The 26,322-nt window shown below is 40.5% G+C and overlaps 1 protein-coding gene across 1 annotated transcript; it reads left to right on the top strand.

Moving 5' to 3' along the window:
• The first annotated feature begins 215 nt into the window (after positions 1-215).
• kiss1ra (KISS1 receptor a) lies at positions 216-19,556 on the top strand. The gene is made up of 5 exons (XM_063461639.1): positions 216-468; positions 8,090-8,214; positions 17,084-17,219; positions 17,320-17,558; positions 19,176-19,556. Exons 1-5 carry the CDS (start codon positions 216-218, stop codon positions 19,554-19,556), a joined length of 1,134 nt encoding a protein of 377 aa, XP_063317709.1.
• The last annotated feature ends 6,766 nt before the right edge of the window (positions 19,557-26,322 follow it).

Raw genomic sequence — 26,322 nt, 5'->3', positions numbered from 1 at the left:
CCCATATACCTCTCACTGCTGAACTTTTCTCTCATGCAGCCTTCCTGCCAGACTTTTTCCCTCCTTATTATTTGCTTTTCTCTCATTTTCTTTGCCTGAGGGCAGAGAGGACTGCATACTGCACACTCTCTCTCTTCAAATTGGTTCTAGACCTCATACAACCTGCTCACTTACCCGCTCGCGTCCGTCACAATTATTCCCCCTCTCCTGTCAAGATGTACTCCTCCGAGGAGCTGTGGAACTCCACCGAGCAGGTCTGGATCAATGGATCCGGAACAAACTTCTCTCTAGGAAGACACGAAGACGATGAGGAGGAGGAAGGAGACAAGCATCCTTTCTTCACGGATGCCTGGCTGGTCCCTCTGTTCTTCTCTCTCATCATGCTGGTCGGACTGGTGGGCAACTCACTGGTCATTTATGTCATTTCAAAACACAGACAGATGAGGACGGCAACCAACTTCTACATAGGTAAGCAAAAACTTCCATGTGCAAGTTTGTATTTATGATTCCTGGTAAATGGACAAAGATTAGAAGAAGATAATGATGCATAGGAGATGTGACTCACATGGACAGGAGGTAGATAAACATCAGCTATGTTATTAAACATCTCTTTCGTCTATCCTGTAAAATATCATTGCATGCTCAAATGGGGATCACGAGAAAGCTAAGTGCAATTTCCCTGAATATCTATTTGACAGTTTGAGTGCACAGCTCATTGGAAAAATGTCTGTGCTGATTAAAGATTTCACTTTAACTATTAACGACAATGACAGGTGCTCAAACGTGTCCTTTAACTTAATGCAGATGTCTTTCTTGAAACAAGAGAAAATTAAACATTTTTTTAAAAATAATTATCTGCTGTTTTGGGACCAGTGCAACATGGAATCTAAAATTTATCTGCACCAGAAAAATATTTTTCTCACTCAGTGGTTCATGGTTTGAAATATGCATCAGTTATTTGTTGCTATGTGCAGAGGTTATTTGCAAATAAAGCTCCAAGGATTCATGATATTAAATTCATCAATACAAAAAAGTAAATCATGAATTATATTTTTATTTCAGCGTGTTTCATTTAACAGCAAAAATATCTATCCTAAAGAGACATCAACTTAAAACTGAAATCTACCTTTAAATGCAAATTTGAAATGTAAAAAATGCTGGCAAAAGGAGGTAGGTGTGTTCCCATCTACAATTAGCCAAACTTTATGAAGGACAAGGTCATGGCAACAGGTAGTATTCAGTGGATGCTCCATTCCACAAAAAAGGGCTGGGGGTCTGGGAGGGAAACAAGGTGAATGTTATTAAAACATTCAAATTAAAGAGATGCTGAATCCTCTATGCCAAAAGTCTGAAACAAAAGAAAGTCAGCGGCAAATCTGGAAAGTTGGAAAAAGCCAAGTGCGATCATTAAATGTAAAGTACACTCTCCTTTCAACAAGAGACACAACAGAACCACTCACTGATATAACACTGCCAAGCTGGTCCAGCACTGGGCTAGCCAAGTCCTCTCTTCAGTGCAGTAGCCAGTGCTGACTGCCAAGTGGAGACAGCTGTACACTGGCTCCACAGGACACAAGGGGTTGTATCTGAGTCAGAGAGAGAGCAGGGGACACAATCACACAACAAAACTTTCCTCTGTCCTCCTGCCTGTGACCCGGAAGTCAAACACAAGACGCCATGCTGAATGATGCTTGAAGTCCTAAAAAAAAAAAACCGAATACAGGGGACAAAGGAGAGAGGAGGCATTGTTTGTGTTGTTTAATATAATCAAACCCTTCCTGTGTGTGCGATTCAAAAGTTATATCTTGTTACACTGTGCCAGATGTCTTATTTAGTTGATGTTGCTTGAACGTGATCACTCCGAGGCCTGTTTACTCGCCTTCTCCACTCTCAGCTCTGATGGGAGGGACTACCGCCCAAGAAGAGGAGTTGAGGATGTGCAGTTTGGGAAATGAGACACTACCTCAGTGAATATGGCTGAGAAGAAAGACGAAAACGGGGGCTTGGATGCTTAAATGTCCCAGACTGCAATATCCCTACATGACCAGCAAGAAAATCAAGTCAGGGCAAGATTTCAAAGATAACCACATATGCGTGGTTTTCTGCTTGAGTCATACATCAGATTAAGTTTGTCCATGAAGATGTTTAATTAAACAACGCTGCTGATGTTTTTATCGGCTACAATACCTCTGCTCGTTTGAGAAGTTAACCTTTCATTTGAATCACATTCTTCACAAGTACATCATCATTTATTGCTTAGTCTGCAACTTGACTGGTGAAATTTCTTTTTGCTGGTTTGTCAACTCAGCCAAGCAGGCATTTGCACTCACACTAAAGCCAGCATTAACTGAACTTATGAAAACAAATGAGACAAACACACTTTAATGGAAGGTGCAGGTGTTCAGACATGTCCTGAGTCCCAGCTGAGTGCAGATTATTTCTAAGACCATCCACATTATGAGAAAAAAATCTAATTAAAGGGGTATAATAATGATCTGTTGGAGGTGCTTTGGGATCCTCATTGCATACAGGTTGGAATTATTAATTTCTGCAAGCAAGCAGTTTTCATGGTTCAGTAGACCTCGTAGCTTAAAATCTGCTTCCCTTTTCTGTGCGTGTTTGCAAAAGGTTTTCTTCTTAGCAGATAATGCTCATGGGATTCATGACATGAAAGGAATCAAAGAAAAAAGATTTCTTACTACATGTTTGGTGTCTCCAGTGTAGTCAAAGCTTCAGTGGGCATTTAAGCCACATGATTTATGTACTGCTAAGTGTTTAATTGTGCTTTGTCACAATTGTAACAGTTAACTTTGCCTGAGACAGCTCGGAAGTGACATGACAAGACGAGTGAGATGGAGGAAAAAATCAAAATATAAGTACTTGTTTTGCAAAAACATGAATTAATCATGAAGCAGACAAAGTCAGTGGCATTCGATATCATTAGTGGTGAGGGTGTGTGAGTGGGTAAGTACTTGGTACTGTGTGGCGAATGAAACAAATCATACAGAAATGCCTGTGAAAGAAAAGCTCCACTGGGACTGAGGAAGTGTGGAGCTTTACAGCTAGGGGACACAAATGATGCACCCTAAGTGGACGAGGCAGACAGGCAAGCAGATTATCCCAAAGGACATGGGTGTAAATATTTTATTTTAAATGTCATATAAAGTAAGATACACTGGGGGAAATAATTCAGCCCCTGCCGAATGTGTAACTTTAAAATGAACCATCTTCAATTTTATGGTAGCTTCATTTTCAACAGACACAGAATATCAACCAAAAGTCAAGAAAAACACACATTGCATAAACGTTATACATTCATTTTCACGCCATTTAGTGAAATAAGTATCTGATCCCCGAGAAGAACATGATTATGTACTCGGTGGGAAACCCTCGTTGACAACCACAGCAGTAAGACCTTTCTTGTAGTTGGTCACCAGGTTTGCACACACAGGAGTTTGGTCCACTCCTCTTTACAAAAACTCTCTAAATCCTTTAGCTGTCTTGGCCAACACCTGGCAACTGGAAGCTTCAGCTCCCTCCACAGATTTTCTGCAGGGCTGAGTTCTGAAGACTGGATAGGCCACTCCATCATCTTTATGTGCTTCTTCTTTAGTCACCCCTTTGTTGCCTTGATGGCCTTTTTTAATGCTGGAAAACCCATCTTCAGTGCTCTGGCTTAGGGAAAGAGGTTGGGATGAGTTGGGATTGGGAATATATCTGTAATTGGTTGATTGATGTGGTACACAGCCAATCAGTGGGATCCACAATTCTGACTGCTTTGTAGGGGTTCAAATACTTATTTCACTTAATAACATGCAAATCATTCTGTCATTCTGTGTCTCTTCATTAAAATGAGAGAGACAATTAGAGACTTTTCATTTCTTTGTAAGTTAGCAAACTTACACATTCAGCAGGGGCTCAAATTACTCTTTCCCCCCACTGTAAGTGCTTGGTACTGTGTGGCAAATGAAACAAATCATACAGAAATGCCTGTGAAAGAAAAGCTCCACTGAGACTGAGGAAGTGTGGAGCTTTTACAGTGAGGGGACACTAATGATATGCTACTTTGTAGACGAGCCAGACAGGCACAATGGACACATGGATAAATATTTTACAGGGAGAGTTGCACAGATTTTCAATGTGTCAAATAAAGTAACATAAATCATAAGAGTGTTCCAATCATTCTCCGATCTGCTACCTCATCTGGTCTTTAAAGCAGAGAGACTATCAACCTGTGTGATTATTTTTTTACTGTTTAAGTCAGCACGTCTGCTAGAGCTGTGATGTCTACTGTCGCTTGAAGAGAAATGCAAAGGTGATTGATTTACTGGATGAGCACACAGAACAGACAAACAAAATATAATTTCAAAAATGGCTTGTCACAGGCATTCACGGAAATGAGCTCATTTGCTGTGTAAATGTTGCAGTTCGGCGATTTACTGCAGAAATGATTTGCGTTTCTCTTTGCACAGTGCATTGTGGATATGACAAGAATTTCATGTTGAATAGTATACCTCAAGACCGCAGCATGGAAACAGCTTAATATTCAGCAACATTTCATTAGGGCCTGCACCATCTGCCTATCCTCTCGACATAATGGTCCAGTAGCTACACCGTGATTAGATCAGCTAAAACAAAAGGAAGTAGTGTGTGGCATATTGGAATGATGAATAAATGAAGACAACACCAGAAGCGGGCTATAAAGGTTTATGCTCTAACTTCTGCTTGGTGTGTGTGTGTGTGTGTGTGTGCGTGTGTGTGTGTGTGTGTGTGTGTGTGTGTGTGTGTGTAGGTGTACTGTATGACCTGCCGGCAGTCAAGCAACAGCTTGAGTCTTGATTTTCTAAAGGCATCATCATGTAAATACATTTTCCTTCTGAAGCAGACTATCAGTACCTGAAAAAATGAGCCAGTTTTATATTTCTTACCTTTACATTGGAAGCTTTATGCATTTTCCTGTTTCTGGCATGTGTTTTAAGGTCAGTGCATATGTTTGTTATATGAGCCAGAAATTCTGACTTATTTCAGAAAGTAAATAAATTTGCGTGCTGAATCACGGTGCAGCATAAAGATTATTTAGGATTATGAAAACTTGCTAAGCTGATCTAGTGTTCAAGAATTAACTTTTTTTTTTAAATGACTCAATACAGCAAAACCCCAAAGAGGACACTAAACACTTCACTCAAAGCACTACAACCTTTATAATAGCTGTATTTCCATGTGGTCATCAGAAAAAGAAAGTTTTCACTGGAGTCTGTGAAGTCCTGATTCCTCCACAATCATCTCTCACACGATTGTGGAGGAATTTTGGCTCACTCATGTTTGCAACGTTATTTCAATTCATTGAGGTTTGCATGTATTTGTTTGTTGCATGACCAAATTTTAGCCAAGCTTTAGCTGTCAGACAGTTGGCTTTGTGTTTGACTCTAGAATACTTTGGCATACAGAGGAGTTCATGACTGACTCAATGACTGCAAGGTACCCAGGTCCCGCAGCTGCAAAACAAGCCCATATAATCACCATCCTTCATAATTGGAATAAGGTATTTGTGCTGATGCTGCGTTTTGGGTTTTGCCAGATGTGGCCCTGTGCATCTTTGGTGTCGTCTGTCCAAAGGATGTTATTCCAGAAGTCTTGTAGTTTCTTCAGATACTTTTTGTAGAGAAGAGGCTTTCATCTGGCAATCCTTCAAAACAACTCGAATCTAGTCAGTATTTTTCTAATTGTATTGTCATGGACTTTAACATTTAAAATGCTAACTGAGTTCAAGATGTAGTTCTTGGGTTTTCTTACGCAATCTGACCTTGGGGTGAATTTGCTGTGGTGCCCACTCCTGGCAACACAGCTTAACGCTTCAGATTGGCACACTGTGAAAACTTCAGCTTTTATAGAGGTTGTCACACGTCCTGATGATCACTTTTTTTTTTTTGCCTGTCCCGTTTGGCTCTTTTGCCATCAGAATTATTGTCCAAACGCGAGGAAAGATGCCCAACGGATTTACTTTACCAAATGGACCATCCCAGCCTTGCCATATTGGTCTATTTGATTCACCTTTTATTGTTTATTTTATTTTCACTTGTTAAATACGGGACAGACTTGACTGGGGAAAAGAAAAGGGAGAAAGAAAGGGAAAGAAAAACAGCGGGGAAGAGGGACGGGGATAAAGGGCAAAAAACAAAAACCAACTAAATAAGCAGACAAAAAAATACATATATCAATCACCTGGATCACCTGTTGAGAAAGAAAAAAGAGAAAACAAGCAAAGAAAAAAAAAGAGCAACATAATAAACAACATCATGATGATCTATGGGAATATAACAGTAAATACTAAATATTAAACATTATTGTGCAGCACGTAAGATCGACAGCGCACAGTGTGCTTTGAGGTAGGAGCCAAAAAGGGTGTAGTTTGTGTGTGTGACCACCCGTGTGTACACCTGTGAGCATGAGCGCGCTTGTATTTAAAAGGTTCCTTCATGTAATGATCTGCTAGAGGGTGTGGGGGGCCACAGCCCAGTACTCCAGGGCATGAAGCAGGCATGGAGGAGATCAAGACTCCAGACATCCAGAGGTCCTCAGAACACAAGAGACCAAGGAAGACCAACAGAGGAGCAGCCGCACCACTATCCCAGAAAGAGCTGAGGAGAGCCCCAGATGAGGGGTCACTCAGCAGCCGCGGAGCAGAAGCCAGGGGGGGTTGCAGTGACGTGCCCGTGAGCTCCGCCGGCAGCCAGCTGTGCCAGAGTGACCAAGCCCCAGGCCGAGAGGCCGAGGGCACCCCACCCCCGAAGTGGCCCGAGCGAGCCCCAGGCTCCAGGCCCCGACAAGCAGCTACCAAGGAGTGAGCCGGTGGGTACCTGGACGCCTATCCCCGGACACAAAGAACCACCAACGCACCGATGTCTGAGGGCGTCTGCCACTGGCAGGGGGAGTGATGAGGGGGAGATAGGCCTCCATACCATGGAGGGCCTGAGATGTCCCCAGAGAGGTGGCGTCTGATACCCAACCTGACATATAGACACAGACATACAGGCACACACAGATACAAACATCCATTCCCACCCTCATGCTCTCATATGCAATTACTCAACACTCACCCAACGTGGAGATAGACATAAATAGACACTGTACACACAATCACACTCCCCAAGCGTACTCTAAGCCCCAGGTCTAGGTACCCTTGCCCCCGGAGGGGGAAACTGCACCCAGACCCAGGTAGTGTTACCCTTTTCCCTGGGGTGGAGAGAAGCAGACTGCCCCGGCTCGGCACCAGCAGGGAGGCTCCACATACCAGACCCCAATCGGGCGGCCAACTCCTCCTCCTAGCCTCCCCGCTCCAACAGGCTGCAGAGAACGAGGGTGTGTGAAGACTCCAAACCTCCCTCCGCCCGCTCATATGTAGTGTTGATGCATGTGTGTTCTAAGGTGCATTTAAAACCCAGGAGGGCATGGAGCTACCTGCCAGAGAGCAGCAGGTAAGCGCATAGCCCCTCCTGATAGCCCTCAATGTCTACGTGTATTTAAAATTGAGAGGTGGGCAACGACGCCAGGGGTGAGGTGTACACCCTGATGGTCTTTTGGATACTGTGTAGCGTGCCCACCCCCAAGATCCTATATGTATGTGTAATGATCACTGATGATCACTTAATCAAGTGAGTGTTGAATAGCAGCACCTGGTTGCTGCTTATCCTCTTAATTCCTATGCAAGCAGTTAGGATGTACTTAGTTTTACCAGGATGTTTACAGGACTATGAAAACTTTTCCTTTTTGGATGGCCATGACTGTACACGCCTGCGAGACTGCAAACTTGCGTTAGATTGCACTAAACTTTACAATGCTGCTGTTAGTTCCTAGTAGTTGATGTTACTGCAAACAGGACTGCGTGCCTCCATATCCATTTTCCCACAGACGGTTTAAAAAGACTTGTTATGCAAAAGAAGAAAGGTGGGATGATAGTTAGAAGTCCTTCTGCTTTTTCCAGGATTGTTGAAGAATCCATGCCACTGGCTTCAAGCGTTTTCAGTTAAACACTGTTCTGCAGACTGTACAACATTCATCAAATACAGCCTTATCTTTTCTCCCTGTGCAGCAAACCTGGCCGCCACTGACATCATCTTCTTGGTGTGCTGCGTCCCCTTCACCGCCACCCTTTACCCCCTCCCTGGATGGATCTTTGGCAACTTCATGTGCAAATTTGTCGCCTTTCTGCAGCAGGTAATATCTTTTGAACCACTGCAACTATTCTGTTTCTCAGCTCAGAAATGTGCTTTCATGTGAATATTATATTTTCAACACTTCCCTTAAAATGATCTTGGATTCTTTAACTTTTCTCACAGTAACAGCATTCAGGGCTTTAACACTCCCACTCCCATGAGAACAGTGAGCCAGCTCGGCGTTGTCACAGAAAAATCAATCTATATAATCCTGTGAAGGTGGTCACAGTTCATCCTCATAAAATTACAGTTCTCAAGAAAGCTAATCCAAAATAAGCCTTTGTTCCCTTTATAGAGTTTCTTCAAAAATTACAATGAAAGTAGGTCGAACTCTACAGCTTTAAAAGTCAAACGTGTCAAGATGTGTCATACACAGCCGACAGAGAATAATAACAGTAATCAGCATCAGTCACAAGAAGGAGGAGACACAAAAGAGAATAACAGAATCTTCTGTTAAGGAGATGAAGATGTTACGTGATACGATGCTTTCATAGACCCAGACATTAATCAAGATTTAAAGGGGCTACTGAACACCGTGTGCCAATGAAAAAACATTATTTTCGTGGGACCCTTTATAATATCTAATCCAGGCATTCAAAACAGATTTCAGCCACTTAAATCAATAATGCCTCTCAATTGTTTTGTTTGATTAGTGAGAGGCCAAAAAAAGTATAACAAATATTCAGAGTGTCATAATAAAATAGGTTTGCACAGCTGCTGTTTGTTGGAATTATCAAAGGCACTGACAGACGGTGAGGAGCTGCAAACTGGGTAAAAAGCCATTTTCACCTTTCATGCATGGAACAAACCACAACTAAAAGCCTGTGCAGCAGACAAACCACCTAAAGAAATGAAAAGGAAAATGACCTGTAGACAATACGACAAAAGCTACCTGTCATGGCTTCAGCTGCACTATAAAGGTGTTGCTCTAAATTTGGAAATGTGGATGGAATAGCACAACAATCCTTAACTTGAAAGTGTCATCTGCAAGATTTCGTTGGGTTCTTTGAACTTATCTGTTATTGACACATAGTCACTGATGAAAACTGTGTGAAAACAACCTGTGAATTTAGTGTTGGGAGAATATTACTAAACTATTCTGCCACTTAGTAGCAGTGCAAATAGCTACAAACACCATTAACATATCAAGTGTCTAGTTATGCACTCATTAGACAGAAATACTTTTTGTTTGGAGTCATATTTCCAGGCAGTTGATAATTGTTCTCTTTTAATTCTAGTTTACTCAAAAGCCTCCCCCGAGGGAAATATCTAACTCGATATACTGACACATGATACACCGAGGCAGGAAGAATGGGAATGAGGATTTTAAACATTGAGTCTGACAAGGGCGAAATTATGATGGCAGGACGTCTGGGTTAGAGCATCTTCAAAAACTGCAGTTGTTGTGGGGTGTTCCTGATCTGCAGTGGTCAACATCTATCAAATGTGGTAAAGGAAGGAGCCGTGGTAAACCAGTGACAGGGCAGCAAAAACTCACTGATACACGTGGGGAGAGAAGGCTGACCCGTGTGGTCCGATCGAACAGATGCTACTGCAGCTCAGATGGCTGTAAAAGATGATGCTGGCTCTGATAGAACAATGTCAGTGCCTTGCAGGTGGTTGTGTATGGAGCTCAGCCAAAGACCAGTCAGGGTGCCCAAACGGATCCCCATCCACTGCCAAAAGTGCCAACAATGAGCACGTGAGCATCAGAACTGGACCACGAAGCAATGGAAGAAGGTAGCCTGGTCTGATGTATCACGGTTTGTTTTACATCACGTGGATGGCCGGCTGCACGTCCATCGCTTATCTGGGGAACACCTGACACCAGGATGCACTATGGGAAGCAGCCAGTGGAGGCGGTGCGATGCTTTATGTAATGATCTACTGGGAAACTTTGGGTCCTGCCATCTATGTGGATGTTACTTTGATATGTACCACCTGGACAAACAAATCTGATCCGTGGAGCCCCCCACCTCTCAGCTTACAGGACTTAAAGGATCTGTTACTAACATCTTGATCCCAGATACCACAGCGCACCTTCAGGGCTCTATTGGCATCCCTGCTTTGATTAGCCAAGGCTATTTTGGCAGGTAATCATAATGTTCTGCCTGATCAGTGTATATCCAGCACAAATCAACAAACTGAGAGATGTAGGAAAGTAGGGTTAGAATAAAAGTCGAGTTAAATGAAGTGTATCAGGTCCACAGGACTTATATTGAAGAGCTACAGGGGTTAGGATCTAAAAACAGCTGGAGCACAGTGAGTGATGCAGAGCTACACAAAGAGATGACTCAAGAGGAATAATGGCCAGTTTAAGATAATGTTTCTCTTTTTTTGTGGAACTTTTTGAGTGTGCCACTTACGTCCATGTTTTTTTCTTTCCTTGTACAAGTGCATCACGAGGGGAGGCTGTCCAAGGTATATTAGCATCGCCCGGCTTATTCACGGAGAAAAGATGTTAAAAACAACATTAAATGCATGGTGTCTGACAACGAGCAGACATGTAGTCAGATCTTAAGTGGCTACACTTTAATTACACTCAGCCTTGCACTAATAACCAGTTCTCTGACTACTCTAATGACAAAGTCAACCGCGAACCAGATACAGTCACTCAGAGAGACCCACAGCTCCTGTTCAGTTAATAAGCACTTTGTCATTACAAGCAAAATCACTTTCCCCAACATTTTTTTAATCTTCAATATCAGAGGCTGATAAAGTATGCAGCATTTAGTTTTCTATTTCGTGCGGCAATTTGATTAAATTTCATCTCATTCGACATGCAGGGGTTATTCTGTCAAACTTAGAAAAGAAACACTTTAAAATTTTTAGATGTCAGCCTCAAAAAAAAAACCTCAAGAAAAACGTAGGCATGATTTGATTAATGGATGTGAACAATCAGAGTACGCGGTCTGTGAGCGTGTCTTTGGCCAAATGATGACTAAGTCCAAGCTTTTTATTCTGAAAGCAGAAGGCATCTGTCAAACAAGACTGTCTGTCTCGTTTTCCTCTCTTATCTGACAACCATTTTCTCATCTCAAACCTTCAAGTCAGTTTCTATTATGCTAGCCTACCATCATTTATTATTGCATACAAGGGAGAAAGATAATTAGGTAACGAGATAAGAGAAGTGGCCGCTCTCTTTGCCTCAATCTCTCAAATTTCTCCAAGAAATAAGAGCTGTTAGTGTTATTAGTGTCTTAAAATTTCCACAGTTTAATTAAAAAAGACAGCCGATGGGTAACAGTGGGTGACGCATTCCTGCTGTGCTTACATCCAGCCTCTGTTAAAGGATTGTGATGACAGATTACCCAACTACTGCTTGTCGGATAGTACAGTTATATTGTAGAATAGCAGGGAATGTCTAAGGGCTTTATAGGATCACTGGTCAATACCAATTCCATCCAACCGGCCATCCATTTTCTTTCGCTTATCCAATTCAGGAGCCTGGAGCCGATCCCAGCTGCCATAAGGTGATAGGCAGCGTACACAGTGGACAGGCCACCAGTCTCACAAAGGGCTAAGATGGAGTTACAGACAACCATTCACACTCACATTCACCAATTTCAAACCACAAATGAACCCAACCCCACTAACTGCATGTCTTTGTACTGTGGGTGGTGGATTCAAACCTGAGACCAAAGTACCCACATCATCTCCACCTGCTTTCTTGCACATGACAATGGCTTTTGGGATGTGGCAAAATGAATCCCATCATGTATTAGAACTGTGTGATGCCAAGATGTCAAGACCCACACCTTATTAAATCTATACCATTCAGAATTAGGGCAGTTGCGAAGGCAAAAGAGGGTCCAACCCAGTACATGCAAAGTGTAACTAATGAAGTGGCCGGTGAGTGTGCTTTGCAGTTTAATTAGTCCTTTATATTTAAGTGCTTACTCCTCAACCCAGGCTTCAGATCAGTGGGGGTGATTAGCCATCAAATAAGCAAAATGGGCTTATCTAAGCAACTTGAAGCTCAGCAGTCTCCACTTTTGGACCTCATGTGACAAAAGCCCTTCCACTGAAAATGACCCTTCCACTCTGATCTCCAGCTATGAGAAAAAGACAGGTGTCCGTGTTGAATACGTGCACGGATAACTGGCTGCTGTTTGACTACTTGACAGATTTTTAATTTAACCTGCACCGAGTCGGCTAAAGATGTAAACGGCTCAGGGACACATGCCGTTTCTTTAAAAGCGAGGGGCTGCATGTCATCTCTTACTTTTGCTTCTTTTACTTCTGTTCTTGGAAGACTTTTTGTCCCCATCAAATGAATTGAAGACAGTGATTGCTGCCTTTTTACTTCTTCCTTCAATTCCAAGAGAGGACATTTGGTGTCAGTCTGATCTTATCCTTGATGTGAGAAATTTCAAAGACAGACAGTTTCTCTTTTACTACTGTGTGTAACTTGGAACAGCCCAAAGAAAAAAATTGTGTTTAAAGAGACTTGACTCTGCATAATCCATTTTTATTTAAAACTATATAATAATTTTAATAATGGTAAAGGATCAAAAGAATAATTGGATTCATGAATTTCTTTTTGTTCTAGTCTTACAGTAATTTAAGCTCCTGTTTTTAACAAAAAGCTGCTGCTAGTGCATTTTGGATAATTATTAAGTTATTGGTAAATATTGTTGTAACACTTTATTTTAAGATGCATGTGTTTACCCATTAACTATTTGCTTTTTTAAGCATGCGTATTAATACTCACATTGTCTCTTTAGCAAGTATATAAAGCACTTGTTAGTTACTTTGTGTTATTGCCCATTTAGGGGAAGGTTTGTGTAAAAATACCATCACACTTCATCAGAGGGTCCTGCCCTGTTGTGCTGTTTGAAACTAAATTAAGGAAGCAAGATTACATTGCTAGGGTGGGATACTGCTCCTTCATCTTTCCAGTCTAATTAGCGGATGTATTTTCGTGTCCAGTTATTACCAAGCTGAAGATTAGTCTGAGAGGAGAATTGATTACCTTAAATCAAAGATCTCTGCAGGAAACTTTTAGCTCTTCACAGACAGACTTTCAGTCAACATTTAATCTGCCTGTTATTTTCTTGAATAATGTATTAATGAAAGTTTTCAAACCTTTTTAAAGTCCAAGCTGTATGTGATCTTCAGAAGTTTTACGCGTTTTAAATCTGGAGAAGATTAAAAAAATACTGAAAACTGTTGTTGGGCGTCACAGCGGTGCAGTGGTTAGCACCGCTTGGGTTCAAACCTCCTTGTTGGCTGGGCGTTTCTCTGTGGGATTCTCCAAGTGTCTGCAGGGGTTTCCCTCTGGGTAATCTGGTTTCCTCCCACAGTCCAAAGGCATGCACATTAAGTTCTGGGTGTTTCTACACTGACTGAGGTGTGGATATGAGAGTGTGTGCTTGTCTCTATGAGATGAACTGGTGAGCTCTCAAGGGCGTGGAACTGCCTCTTGGTCTATTTCTATTTTGCACAGGCCCCAGCTGATGGACAGATGGATATTTGAGAAGCTAAAATCACAGAAAGGAATGGTATTGATGATTTTTTTCAGGTGAATAAAAGTAACCTGTCCCTTTAAATGTATCTTATATATAAATATAAGACTGCAGATCTCAAATACTTTAAGACACTGATGTAAACAGCTTCATCTGAAGTTTGTGGCTGAATGTCAGGAGAATATCCCCCGTGTAGCCCTATGATTTTAATTACCATGTTTAAACTGAATAAATAAAAAAGATTAGGAAGCTTAAAGCAAAAAGATTCTTATTATTTATTCTTCCCTCATTTTCTTCCGTCATTAAAAAGAAATAAAACTACAGTAGAATAGAAATTATGAATTGAATTTATGTGCTACTAATATACCAGACATCTTAAAAAAAAAAACATAGGAAAAATGGTATCCATTTCCTCAGCCGCCTCAACACTGAACTCATGATGACCCCTTTCTCTCTCTCTCATCATATCTTTTGAAATCCTGTAGTCCTGGTGCACAAAACCTCTGGAGGGTAATGTGTGCTGGCTTCATAGTCGCAGATGAGAGGTGGCGAAAGAAAGAGGCAGACACATAGACAAAAGAGGGACAAAATTAGATCCTATTTGTAAAAGAGCATAGAGGGAACTTCAGACCCCTCATTTTTCACCCTGCTCCACATATTTCAAAACAAAAATGGATTAGTTTGCCTACATACAACCCACTAAGACCCACAGAGGTGATGTATCCAAAAAGAACAAAGACGGTAGAAAGTGTTAGGCTTGCTTTCTGTGTCATCCTGCTCCACTGATCATCAATGCACAGTTGCGTATGAAACAAGAAAAGCATCTGTTTGAGGCTTTTTTTTTTAACTCTAGAACACAACTGTAAGTCCTAGTGGAAATATTGATTCAAATCAATTCACTTCATTTCTCAAGGTGCTTTCTGCTGCAAGAACCTTCAATTATACAGAGAAACCCCCTGAAAAATCAAACGCTAACGCCCCCCTGTGAGCAAGCACTTGGTAATAGTGGGAAGGAAAAACTCTCTTTAAACAAGAAGAAGCCTACGACAGGACCAGGCTCATGGAGGTGCGGCCATTTACTGCAACCGGTTGTTAGTGAGGGGAGGAAGACAGGATAAAAGGCACACTGTGGAAGAGAGCCAGAGGTTAATAATAAGTAATGATTAAATGCAGGCATTTTTAATTTTGTTTAAGACGGAAAAGTTTGTCAAACTTTAGTGTGTGAGTAAAATTCTATATTTGGTCTTCAATTACAATTCTTCTGATTAGCTCAAGATTAATTGAATCAAGCATCATTGAACTCCATTAAAAATGAAATTGGATGATTGCTTCATATGCTAATGAAAAACACTCATCACAAATGCTGCCACCTCTGCACTTCCTCTGTACGCGTCCTCTCCAGTTCTATCCCTCGCTCTTTACCATTCTGAATGATCTGCAGCTTAAAAGCATGCAAGCTCATTAGTAAAAACTGGAGAGGGAGTCTGAAATAAAGGACAAAAAAGCTGCTTGAACGTCTGCTTTCTAGAGAGCAGCAATTTAAATATAAAGCCAAAATAAAAAGCAAGTTTGTAAGACACTATCAGAAAAGAGCTTCCTCTAATAGCTTGGCAGCACACTGTAAGAGCTCTTGTAAGAAACAAATTTGTGTCAAAGTTAGTTAGGTGCAGGACTCAATGGCAGGACTCAAAACTGGTGAAAAGTGAAATGGGTTTATTTACAGATGCACACCAGGTGAAATATATACAGCAGCAGGGGAAGGGGGCTCCAGGGAATCCAAGGGGAGAATATCCAGGGCAGGGAAAGCTTCACACTCCTCTTCACACAGTCCATGACTCACAAAAACTCCAAATCCAATCCACAAAAGTTCACTCACTCTCACTCACACCCACTCAGGGTCCACAGAGCAGGAGAAACAGGTAGGGATCTAGGGAAGCCTGTGCAAAAAGAACAGATAATCATTAGGGAGAAGCACTAGGAAAAACAAGGAACTCACTAGCCAAGCCGGGGCTACACTGACACAAGTTGGCACAACGATCCAGCAAGGAAGCAGACTTCACTGAGGTCTTGAGTAGTGTAAGGGTAATCATCCATGATGCTTGGCAGGTGAGTGATCACAGTAGATGGGTGACAGGTGAGTAGAGCTGAGTAGGCGAGGACAGAGGTGGGGAGCATAGTCTTACTCTGCCCTGGCGAGAAAGGGTGAAACAGCAACAACATCCTAGAGATCCTGGAGGCCATGGCAACGTGTATGTTTGACTGTTTAAAATGAATATATTTCAGGTGCGCTGGCATTTTAATACCTCTGTTTGGTTTATGGATCCAGTGTTAAGCTAATTTCTTCTCCTCCTATTCTGTTTGACCAATCAGACCATGGCATCTTTCTTTGAGACACCACCACTGCCTAACTTACATCAAGGGATACTCTTTTGGAACACTCCCTATATATTTCTGCAACTTTTCCACAAATGTACAATGTGAAATAATGCCAAACACTGTAATTTCTTTTAATTTTAAACAAGTTTTAAATTTGAGTCTTTCCACTGAACACAGAACTGTGTTATGGATTTATCTGTGGTGCTTGTGGGGATATCTTCTCTGAAAGTAGACTAGAAAGATTACATTTTAATTTATTTTTTGGTCATTTATCCCATTTTTTTGTTTGCTAGCCTGTTTTCCCTTTGTATGCTTACTGTTTAGTTGTTTTTCTTCTTTCTTGTGGGTGATGTAACATTATAAAGCACAGATGGAGCAGAGTGAGGACTCGGCTGTCTAAAGCTATTATTTTTGTTAGCCAAGCTAAATAGACTTTATTTAATATATTTCTGCTTTTCAATTTTCTTGGTTCACAGTATTGTTAAACATCTGAGAGTCATAAGTAATATTTCTTCTCCTTTCCTAAAGCACAATAGCTTATGTACCTAGAATCACGTCCATTATTATTTGGACAGTGACACATTTTGTAATTTCACATCTGTACACCACAGCTGAAGTGCAGACTTTCAGCTTTCATTCAAGGGATTTAACAAAAGTATTAACAGTTTAAGAATTACATCCCTTTGTATTCATAGCCCCCATTTTCAGTGGGTCAAAATTAATTGGAAAATTGACTCACAAGCTGTTTCATGGTCAGGTGACCCCTGATTATCCCATCCTCTGAGTAATATTTGATTATTTCATAAAATAATAAAAGTAATCTCTGCACGATCACTTTTCTTCTCCAAAAGGAAGAAAAGCTTTTTTTCTTTTTGGAGAAGAACAGTTTTTGCTCACACAAACTAATTTGAATAAGACAGCTTCATAATTTATCTTTAATTCTATTACCTTTTCATGTTTTTGTCATTTATGTTAAGCACTTTGAGTTTACATGTAAATGAAATGAGCATCGTCTTCATTTGTTAGGTGACGGTGCAAGCCACCTGCATCACCCTGACTGCCATGAGTGGAGACCGCTGTTATGTGACAGTCTACCCCCTCAAATCTCTTCGGCACCGAACCCCCAAAGTAGCCATGATTGTCAGCATTTGCATTTGGATCGGTACGTCGTGTCATTATCGACTGACTCATTAAAAATAGTTGCGTATATGTATAAAATTTAAAATGCCATCATTTCACCAAACCATGTTTCTTCTCTTCAGGTTCTTTCATCCTCTCTACACCAATTTTAATGTACCAGCGTATAGAGGAGGGCTACTGGTACGGCCCGAGGCAATACTGCATGGAGAGATTTCCCTCTAAGACACATGAGAGGGCTTTCATCCTGTACCAGTTCATTGCTGCCTACCTGCTGCCTGTGCTCACTATCTCTTTCTGCTACACTCTGATGGTTAAGAGGGTTGGCCAGCCCACTGTAGAACCTGTAGACAATAATTATCAGGTAAGGGCAGGCGTTATATCGGCCTGGGCTTCACAAGTGCCTCACAAACACAGCCACTAATGCACAGAGATATTACTGTCACCAGCTGCTGCTAATTTTAAGCCAATTAAAAGTTTAAAATCTCTCTTCTCTTCTCTTCTCTTCATGTCCCCGTCTTTGAAAATGTGTTTTAAAACTCCTTTAAAGTGGCTGCAGTCAACTCTTTATTTTATAATTTTTTATTGTGGCTTTCTTTTTCAATGTGGAACCTATTCATCAAAAAGAGCAACTGCATTATACCTGGCAACTTCTGCACATGAGTGTCAACACAAAGAGATCTTACACATTTTGGGAACATGAGCAGGTAGACCTGCAGGTAGAGTGGGGGTAATGTTCATCACTACAGGTGTTATATTGAAAGTGTGACAGGATAAAGTAGAAAACAATTATGAGCACAAACAAGTACATTTGCAGGTTGTTGCCAAACATTCCCACTCAGTGTGGAGTGATTTTTTTTTTATGCACTAATGCCCTGATCAATAATTTACACCAATATAGGAAAGAGAGTGAAACAAATATCCTCTAATATCAGTGGATAAAAAGCAATGCAATTGTATTGACAACCTCAAGGGGAAATATAGCCTTTAATACAGTCACACTAGGAAGAGTAGTGGTTGGTGGTCACCAACCACTACTCTTCCTGCATGATAAAGTATGATAAAGGTCTGCAACCACTCTTAGTCAGCTGCTGTCTCTAAAGCAACTTTGGTGCATGAATACATGAAATAAAACCACAAGAGGATAGAATCGACTTGCTAAGACACTGAAAGGGGTCAAGCTGGCAATTACATGCAATCTATCTGCGATAATACACCAATTAACTCTGTGAAATCGGTGAAAACCGCTAACCTGTGGGACTCTGTTGCAAATGTGATGCAGTCTATGTACACAGAAAATCACAATAAAGAGAAAATTGCATTCACTGCTTATATTCAGTGTCCAGCCAGAACGTCACAGATTTGAAACAGAAATTAAGAAATGTCCACAGAAACAGTGATGTAGTTGCTGCAGGTCAGAGTTTTATCTTCAAAATGAATTGAGTATAACCAGGATACAACAAACTGGCAACCAGATGAGTTGAGTACCCAGTTACAATGATTCAGTTTAATTTTATTTATAAATTGCCAAGTCACAACAACATTTGCCTTAAGGTGCTTTATATTGTAAGGCAAAGATCCTACAATTATACAGGGAAAACAGAGCAAACCCCAACAATCAAATGATCCCCTATGAACAAGTACTTGGCGACAGTGGGAATGACAAACTCCCTTTTAACAGGAACAAACCTCAGTGTAGTGGTTGCCCAGTACTTTGTGTGTTGCATGCTCAACCTCACTTACTCACCGAGTCACAAAGTGCAAAAAAAGCACTATCAACTGATTGTCCCGAGGAAGTTAAATTCTTCATTACTCTAATAAGAAATTCTGTAGCTACCCGAGGAGCGTTTCTGTGTCCTTTAGTTCCTTCTTTTGATAACTTTACTGTTTTGATTGACTGTTATCACTCTGGTAACATTGTTACATATTCTAAATACTGTCAAAAACATTACAAAGAAGGTTCCTTCTTTTGTCTTTTCAGGTGAATCTCCTGTCTGAGAGAACAATCAGCATCCGGAGCAAAGTTTCCAAGATGGTGGTAGTGATTGTGCTTCTCTTTGCCATCTGCTGGGGGCCCATCCAGATCTTTGTCCTCTTCCAGTCTTTCTATCCTAACTACCAGCCTAACTACGCCACATACAAGATCAAGACGTGGGCCAACTGCATGTCCTACGCCAACTCCTCTGTCAACCCCATAGTTTATGGCTTTATGGGAGCTAGTTTCCAAAAGTCTTTCAGGAAAACTTTTCCCTTCCTGTTCAAGCACAAGGTCAGAGACAGCAGCATGGCTTCAAGGACTGCCAATGCTGAGATTAAGTTTGTTGCTGCGGAGGAAGGCAACAATAATAACGCGGTGAACTGATCCCGATCATTTAACATAAGAAGGATAGGGACAGTTTTCTAATGAGAACCCTGAAAAAAAATAACACTGATGATGAATAAAAGTCATGAGTTCATTGTGTAAAAGTCCTCAAAGACTCTGTTTGGCAGCCGGGATGTATTTATATCAGTAAATATAACTAATTATTGAAATGATGTGGGGAAACTGAGACACATAAAACAGATGGGCACTAACAGTATTTGGCACAGTATGTTACCTGTTCCAACTGCCAAGGCTGGCAATGCTGGCACATGTCTGCCAAACACCAGGTCTGAATAACACAAAGCCGAACACATCAGATGACAAAAGAGAGTTTGGCCTGAAAGCTGCAGGCAGGGCATTTAATCCCTGTTTGATCTGATGAGGTCTGCAGCTCTAGAATAAACTGGACTGAGGACAGATGATGATTTTAGATATCATATGCGAATATGATGTTTGGAAATGAAACAACACTGAATGTATATTTGAATTTAACGCTCTTAACTAAATGCAAGTTGGCTTGTTTTTTTTGCTAGTTTTTATGTGGTTGACATTTGCGTCTTCGTTGGAGAAAAAGAGAATAATTTAGCACTTCGTGTATGCGTCACTCCGAAGAACAGCCAACACTGTGACACTGTGTAAATGTTTAAAAGGTACAGTTTGACATTTTATTGAGTTTCTTTGTTCATGTCAAGGTGAAAATTCAATCTTCTGTTTTGTTACCATGAAGCTAAAGGTGATTAAAGTAAAACAAAACAGAATATCCCTAAATCCTCTGAGGTTACATATGTCTCGATGTTTAAACCAGTGAGTGTTCACTAGAAAATCCTTAGAGAACATAACTCCTGAATGACCAGAGTGCTGTTTTCAAATTTTGAATTGATTTTAAGTACAACATGTTAATTTTTTGTTGAAAAGGCGCCGATGGTCTGATTTCAGTCTCAGTGTTAATGCTACATAATTTGACCCCTGACTGTAGTTTTCTATTTTATAGTGCCATGGAAAGGTCATGAGCCACTGCTCATTTCTTTATATTTTGGTAGGAAATTCGGAAATAGCTGCAGAGAATTATTGAAAAATACATGGAAATAAGTTTGTACATTCTAACAAAATTAAAGTCAATATTTGGTATGACCACAGCTTGAACTCTCAGAGGCAAGCGTTCTTATAATTTCTTTAAGCAGTCTTCAGGAATAGTTCTCCTGGCTTCTCAAAGGACATTCAAAGCTCTTCTTTGGATGTTCGCTGCCTTTTGTTCCATTTTCTGTCAAAATGATCTTATGCTGTTTCAATGGTGTTGATGTCCAGGCTCTGGGGAGGCCAGTCTATGACTGATGGTGTTTCATTGTGTGTTTTTCTATCGAGGTGTGCTTTGAATGCATTGGCAGTGTGTTTGGGATCATTGTCATGATGAAAAATGAAGCTGTTTTCGGTCAAATGTTACTTTATAGCGGATTCATATCTGATAATACTTTTCTTTGTTAATAATTCCATCAATTTTGACAAGATCCCCGACATCCCTGACTGAAATGTAGCACCACACCATGACAAAGTCTCCACCATGTTTTACAGACGGTTGTAGACACACTTTGTTAATGGTTTCTTGACAACTTCCCTTCTACTCAGACCATTTCTAATGAGGCTTCAGTGAGCAGTAGATGGGTCAACCTAAGGGTCAGATGCATCTCTTTAAGGTCCTCTGTCGGGTCATTTCTTAGGACATGATAGGACTCTATTTTTTTTCAGGTCTGCAACTTTTTAGTTTCTTCTCCACTAGCCCTAACTCACAGTTTTTAGAACACACCAAACACTATGCCAAGATTTGGCAGGTTTTCAGCTAATAGTTCTTTGGAAATTACCTTGTTGGTGCAAAAAAGACTATTTTATGCCTGTGAACCTGTGTTATCTTTAGCATTCTTCATAGATTCAACTAAAGAAATGAGAACAATTGATCTGTTTTTGCTACAGGTAGTAGCAAAGTGCCTAAATATACACATTTTAAATGGATTCTTTACTAAAATATCTGTTATGTGTTAACACAATAGTGAGTTAGGTGGCTTTTTCATGCTTGAATCCTTGGGAGCAAAATATAAAGAAATGAGGGGTGACTCACAAATTTTGCGTAGCGAGGTATACTTGTTATTACACATTTGACAACACTGTTCAAACAAACAGCCTTGAATGCCTCATACCGGTACACTGACCACTGTAACGCCAAATTTGTCAGCTTTCACCAGCTCTCTTATCATAGAGCCATGTTGAGGTTCTTATCAATCTCTAAGCAAGACAGCAAATATGCAAAACTCCTCAAATATCAAACTATTTGTTTAAAAATTATGAGTTTATCTCACTTCTGTTCAGTTTTGTGTGTGAGGGATCTGGATCCACATGACCAACACAAAGATTCATCAATTTTATATACTTCACTACAGGTTACTACATACATGCATGGTATTATAAGTGAAAATACAAGAGAATCAGATCGTTTCTTGAGGCAACAGAAGTTAAAGCTGTGCTATTTTGTTTGTTTAAAAAAAACAGAATCCAGCTGAATGGACGTTTCCGTTGCTGGCAGTATGATGAGTGGTATGATGGCTAAACCGGGGGGTTATAGTCAGTGAAGCGTAGACAGTGTTTACTTTGCTTTTGTGTCCCATGCACAAACATTCACACCTTACTCAATTGTGCATTCACAAACACTATAGAAACATGCACGCATGCACACAGGCAAATACAAGCACGCATCCACATTTCGCCCACTGCATCTACTTTTTTCGTTAGTGGTATCAGTTGTTACATCTTCTCAGAAAAAAAACACCCTTGCACGATCTTGTCAGACAGACTGAATTCCCAGCGGCGGAGACGACCTGCTCCATTGTGAGAGTGCATTCTGAAGGAGAAGCTGATGATGGAGCAGCTGTCTGGCAATAGAAATGCAGCCTATCATAGTTAATAAATCTGTAAAGCTGCTGTCAGCGCTTCACTGTCTGGATGCGGTTCTTCTGCGCATCCCACACAGTGACATTCAAAATCAGGACTCCCATTGTGACCCACAGAAAATCTGTTTATGCAATTTTCATTTGAATTGTACATAATCCAGAACTTCTTGCCCAGGCTGCCTTTGAATCACATCAAAGTGTCTTGAAAGGACAATCATAGTGTTTTTATTAATCATCAATGGCTGATCGAGAGTTCTCATTAATTAGGGAAAAAAAAAAAGCAGGAACATTTTTCTAACCTATATAGGTTGAACTACATGGCCACCTTAATGCAGCTATAGATAATGTAACCTTACATTATACTGGTCATTAGTAGATGCTAATTACATACTTGCAAGAATACAGTAGAACACAGCAGAACATGCATCTTGCAGCCGTGTGTCAAAGTGTTTGTACTCGTGCTAAAAAAAGCACTTTGAGTTTTGTTGAAACAATTTGAGCTGCACTGTTTTAGCGTCAAGTAATTAGTCCTCCATTTGCAATTCAAATTGTACAAAAAGCAGCCAACTAAAGAAAGTGTCACCCACTAATTAGAACAGAAAAAAAGGGTATGGCATGGAGTGCATTGTGAGGCCATTTATTTCCATGAGCACTGCTCTAAAACATGTCTTAACATGTTCGAGTTCTGCCTAATGGCTGCATATTGCTCTTTAATAATCCTCCACATGTATGTATAGCCATTAAGGCAAAAGTCATGAATAAAATTTTCATTACTTATAGCACACCATGATGTAATTCATTGTGCAGCCTTGACAGCTTCAAACATGCAGGCAGAGGCATGAAAGGTTTTCAGCGGGTCTTCACTGACAAGAAAAACGAGAAATCCTGCAGCACAGAGCCCACAGAGCTCCAATATCATGAAATCATCATGAAATCTTGGATTATGTAGAGACAGGAGACACTGAGCCATCCTATATAAAAAGAAGCGTAAAGACCTGTATTTTAAATTTTTTTCTGTAGTTTATCTGAGGTTAAATGATGGAAAACTTTTCATGGTATTATTTTTTTAATTCTTTCCTTTGCACAGCAATGTTTTGCACACATTCTCATGACATTGACACTTTTTATATGTATGTCTGGTTTGAAAAATATATTCTGCTTGGGTTCAGCTTGAACTGTCTTGTGCAATGAAATATGTTCAGCTTTAGATGCACCTGTAAGCCGCTTTGTTTAACCCTTGTATGGTGTTCGGGTCTGTGAGACCCGTTTTCAGTTTTTTTCAAAAGAAAAATTAGACAATTAATTATTTTTTCAACCTGAAATTCATTGGCTTTGGCTTATTTTCTGTGAAGAACATGAATCCGAACAAATTTTCAACGACCTCATACTGTACCTCCCCCCACGCATTTACATTACATACAAGGTGTTCGGGTCCACTGGACCCAGGTCTAATAAAAGTGTTGAAAGTGTAGGTCCTGTGTTCCCACACTCTGTCTTCCTCCTTTCTGGTGCTACTGATAGTGTTTTCTTCCCCTCCCGCTCCCGCACAAAGTTGCAACATTGTTGAAAATTCAACTATCAACACCTTCTTACACCTCTTACATTCCCGCACATTTTACCCTCTTTCTTGAGGGATCCAAATTTTATTTTCTCACACCCTGTCCCACCTGCAAATTAGGGGCATAATACTATAAATAAGACTTTGCCAGTGTGGTTCTTTATCACAACTGATCAAGATGGCAAAAGATTATCTGCTGCGAGGGCCTTTCAATTGATTTTGGAAGAGAGAGGAGCTTCGGATGATGATGTTGACAAAGAGGTTTCAGAATATTTCACATTTCTGAAAATTCAGAGTCTGACAGTGACTTTGAAGAAGAGGATGAGGTTGAGCACCATTTAGTAACAAAACGAAGACGAGTACCCCATCAGCAGCCAGCTCCAGGACCAGAACAAGCCCACCAGACAGCAAGTGAAGAAATATGGATGTCAATAAATGGTGAAATTGAATGGTCTTCTTGCCCAAGAAATGAGCCACCCTGCAGAGCTGCTACTGTGATAAGCCAGGGCCAACACGGCTGACAGTTACTCATGTGCAGGACATCAAGTCTTCATTTGAGCTTTTCATCCCAGATTCCATCCAGAAAATTATTCTGGATTGCAGTAATCTAGACGGAAGGTGTGTTTTTGGAGAGAGTTGGAAGGAGATGGACCAAATTCATCTAAGAACCCCAAAGTAGGCCTTTGGGGTTCTTAGATGAATTTGGTCCTTGCAGGAGTTTTCAGGTCCAAAGGGGAATCCACAGAATCCCTGTGGGATGCAGAAACCGGCAAGAACCTTTCCGTGCATCAATGTCTCTGGAAAACTTCCACAAAATTTCCAGGATTATCCGTTTTGATAACCGAGACGACAGACCAGCTCGACGGCAGAGAGACAAGCTAGCTGCCATCAGGACAGTGTGGGATAAGTGGGTGCACCACCTCCCCCTGTTTTACAACCCTGGGCCTAATGTCACCATTGATGAGCAGCTGATCCCATTTAGTTGTGAAACATATTGCTTCACCTGTAAATGTGTTGTGTCTTTCCACTTACTCCACTTGATTATAACTGATTTAATTTTTTTCATAACATTTTACAAAAAAAAAAAACCGAGAAGCACATTAATTCATAAATGTGATCTAACAAAGGTAAAGGGAAAAAATTAACCATGTTTGCTGTTCATATGGCTTGTAATTGGGATGAAGTAAACATCTGTTGAGTAATTTAACATAAAATTGTTTGATAGTGTTAATTTGGAAAGCCAAAACTCTAGCGGGTCCACCAGACCCATGAACACTGGCTGAGTAACAAAAATACGAACACCACACAAGGGTTAAAGAAATGATTGTAGTGAAACAGACAAATGATTTCAGAATTTCTCAGGGTTTTGAAGAATCCTGCCTGCAGTGAGATTAATTCTAACTTTTGAACAGAGGTAGTAATGTAAATAAAACATTGAATCTCATCATGTTGTTGGTGCCAGCCATGCATTGCTCTATACTGTAGAGATGTTGCTGTAGTGTCTGTATAATTTAGATTTTTAAAGGCCAACAGTTGTACCGGACAGCTTCTGGAAACATTGTTTTCTTTGGTCATTAAACAAATGAAGAACAGGTTATTGGCTTGTGTTGTGAGTAAATTGGCAAAATTAGTAAAATGATTACCTGCAGGTAAGATTAGAGGACAAGTAAGAAAAAAAAAATGCTGACAAAGGTTTTTGGGGTTTTGTTGTCTCTTAAGTATTGAACGCATATTAAATCTTTAATATATATTAGGGCTGCTCGATTATGGCAAAAATGATAATCACGATTATTTTCACTGAAATTGAGATCTCGATTATTTGACGATATTTATTTAACAATAACAATGTATTGAATAATGGCTTTAAAGATGTCAAAAAATAATATAAAATAGTGTGCAAATACTGATAACAGTGCAAATGTTTACGATATAAAAAATAAATGAAAAATGTAAACATCTATGTTTAGTGAACTTCAAAATACTGCATAATACTGGTTGTTCACTGTGTTAATTGAGCAGTGGTCTTTGGCGAGGAAAACGTTACCGCGTTTGTTATCTCCTTGTGTCTCTGGGAGCTGGTGGGATATTTAGTCGCGTTGTACAGGGTAGCGCGAATGGAAGTCTGTGAGGATGAAGCAGGTGTTGTCAAGAGTTTTTTCTCTTTGTTCCTTCATTGTTTGATCTTATGTCACTTTGTGAGCGGTCTTCAAATGATTGAATAAATTTGTAGTGTTGCTCTGTGGTGCAGCTACGACACCGTAGCAAAGTTTCC

This window comes from Pelmatolapia mariae, linkage group LG18, assembly GCF_036321145.2.
Source record: "Pelmatolapia mariae isolate MD_Pm_ZW linkage group LG18, Pm_UMD_F_2, whole genome shotgun sequence".
NCBI classification, from domain to species: Eukaryota; Metazoa; Chordata; class Actinopteri; order Cichliformes; family Cichlidae; genus Pelmatolapia; species Pelmatolapia mariae.
Note: the sequence above shows the minus strand (reverse complement) of the source record. Positions and strands in the feature narration are given on the sequence as shown.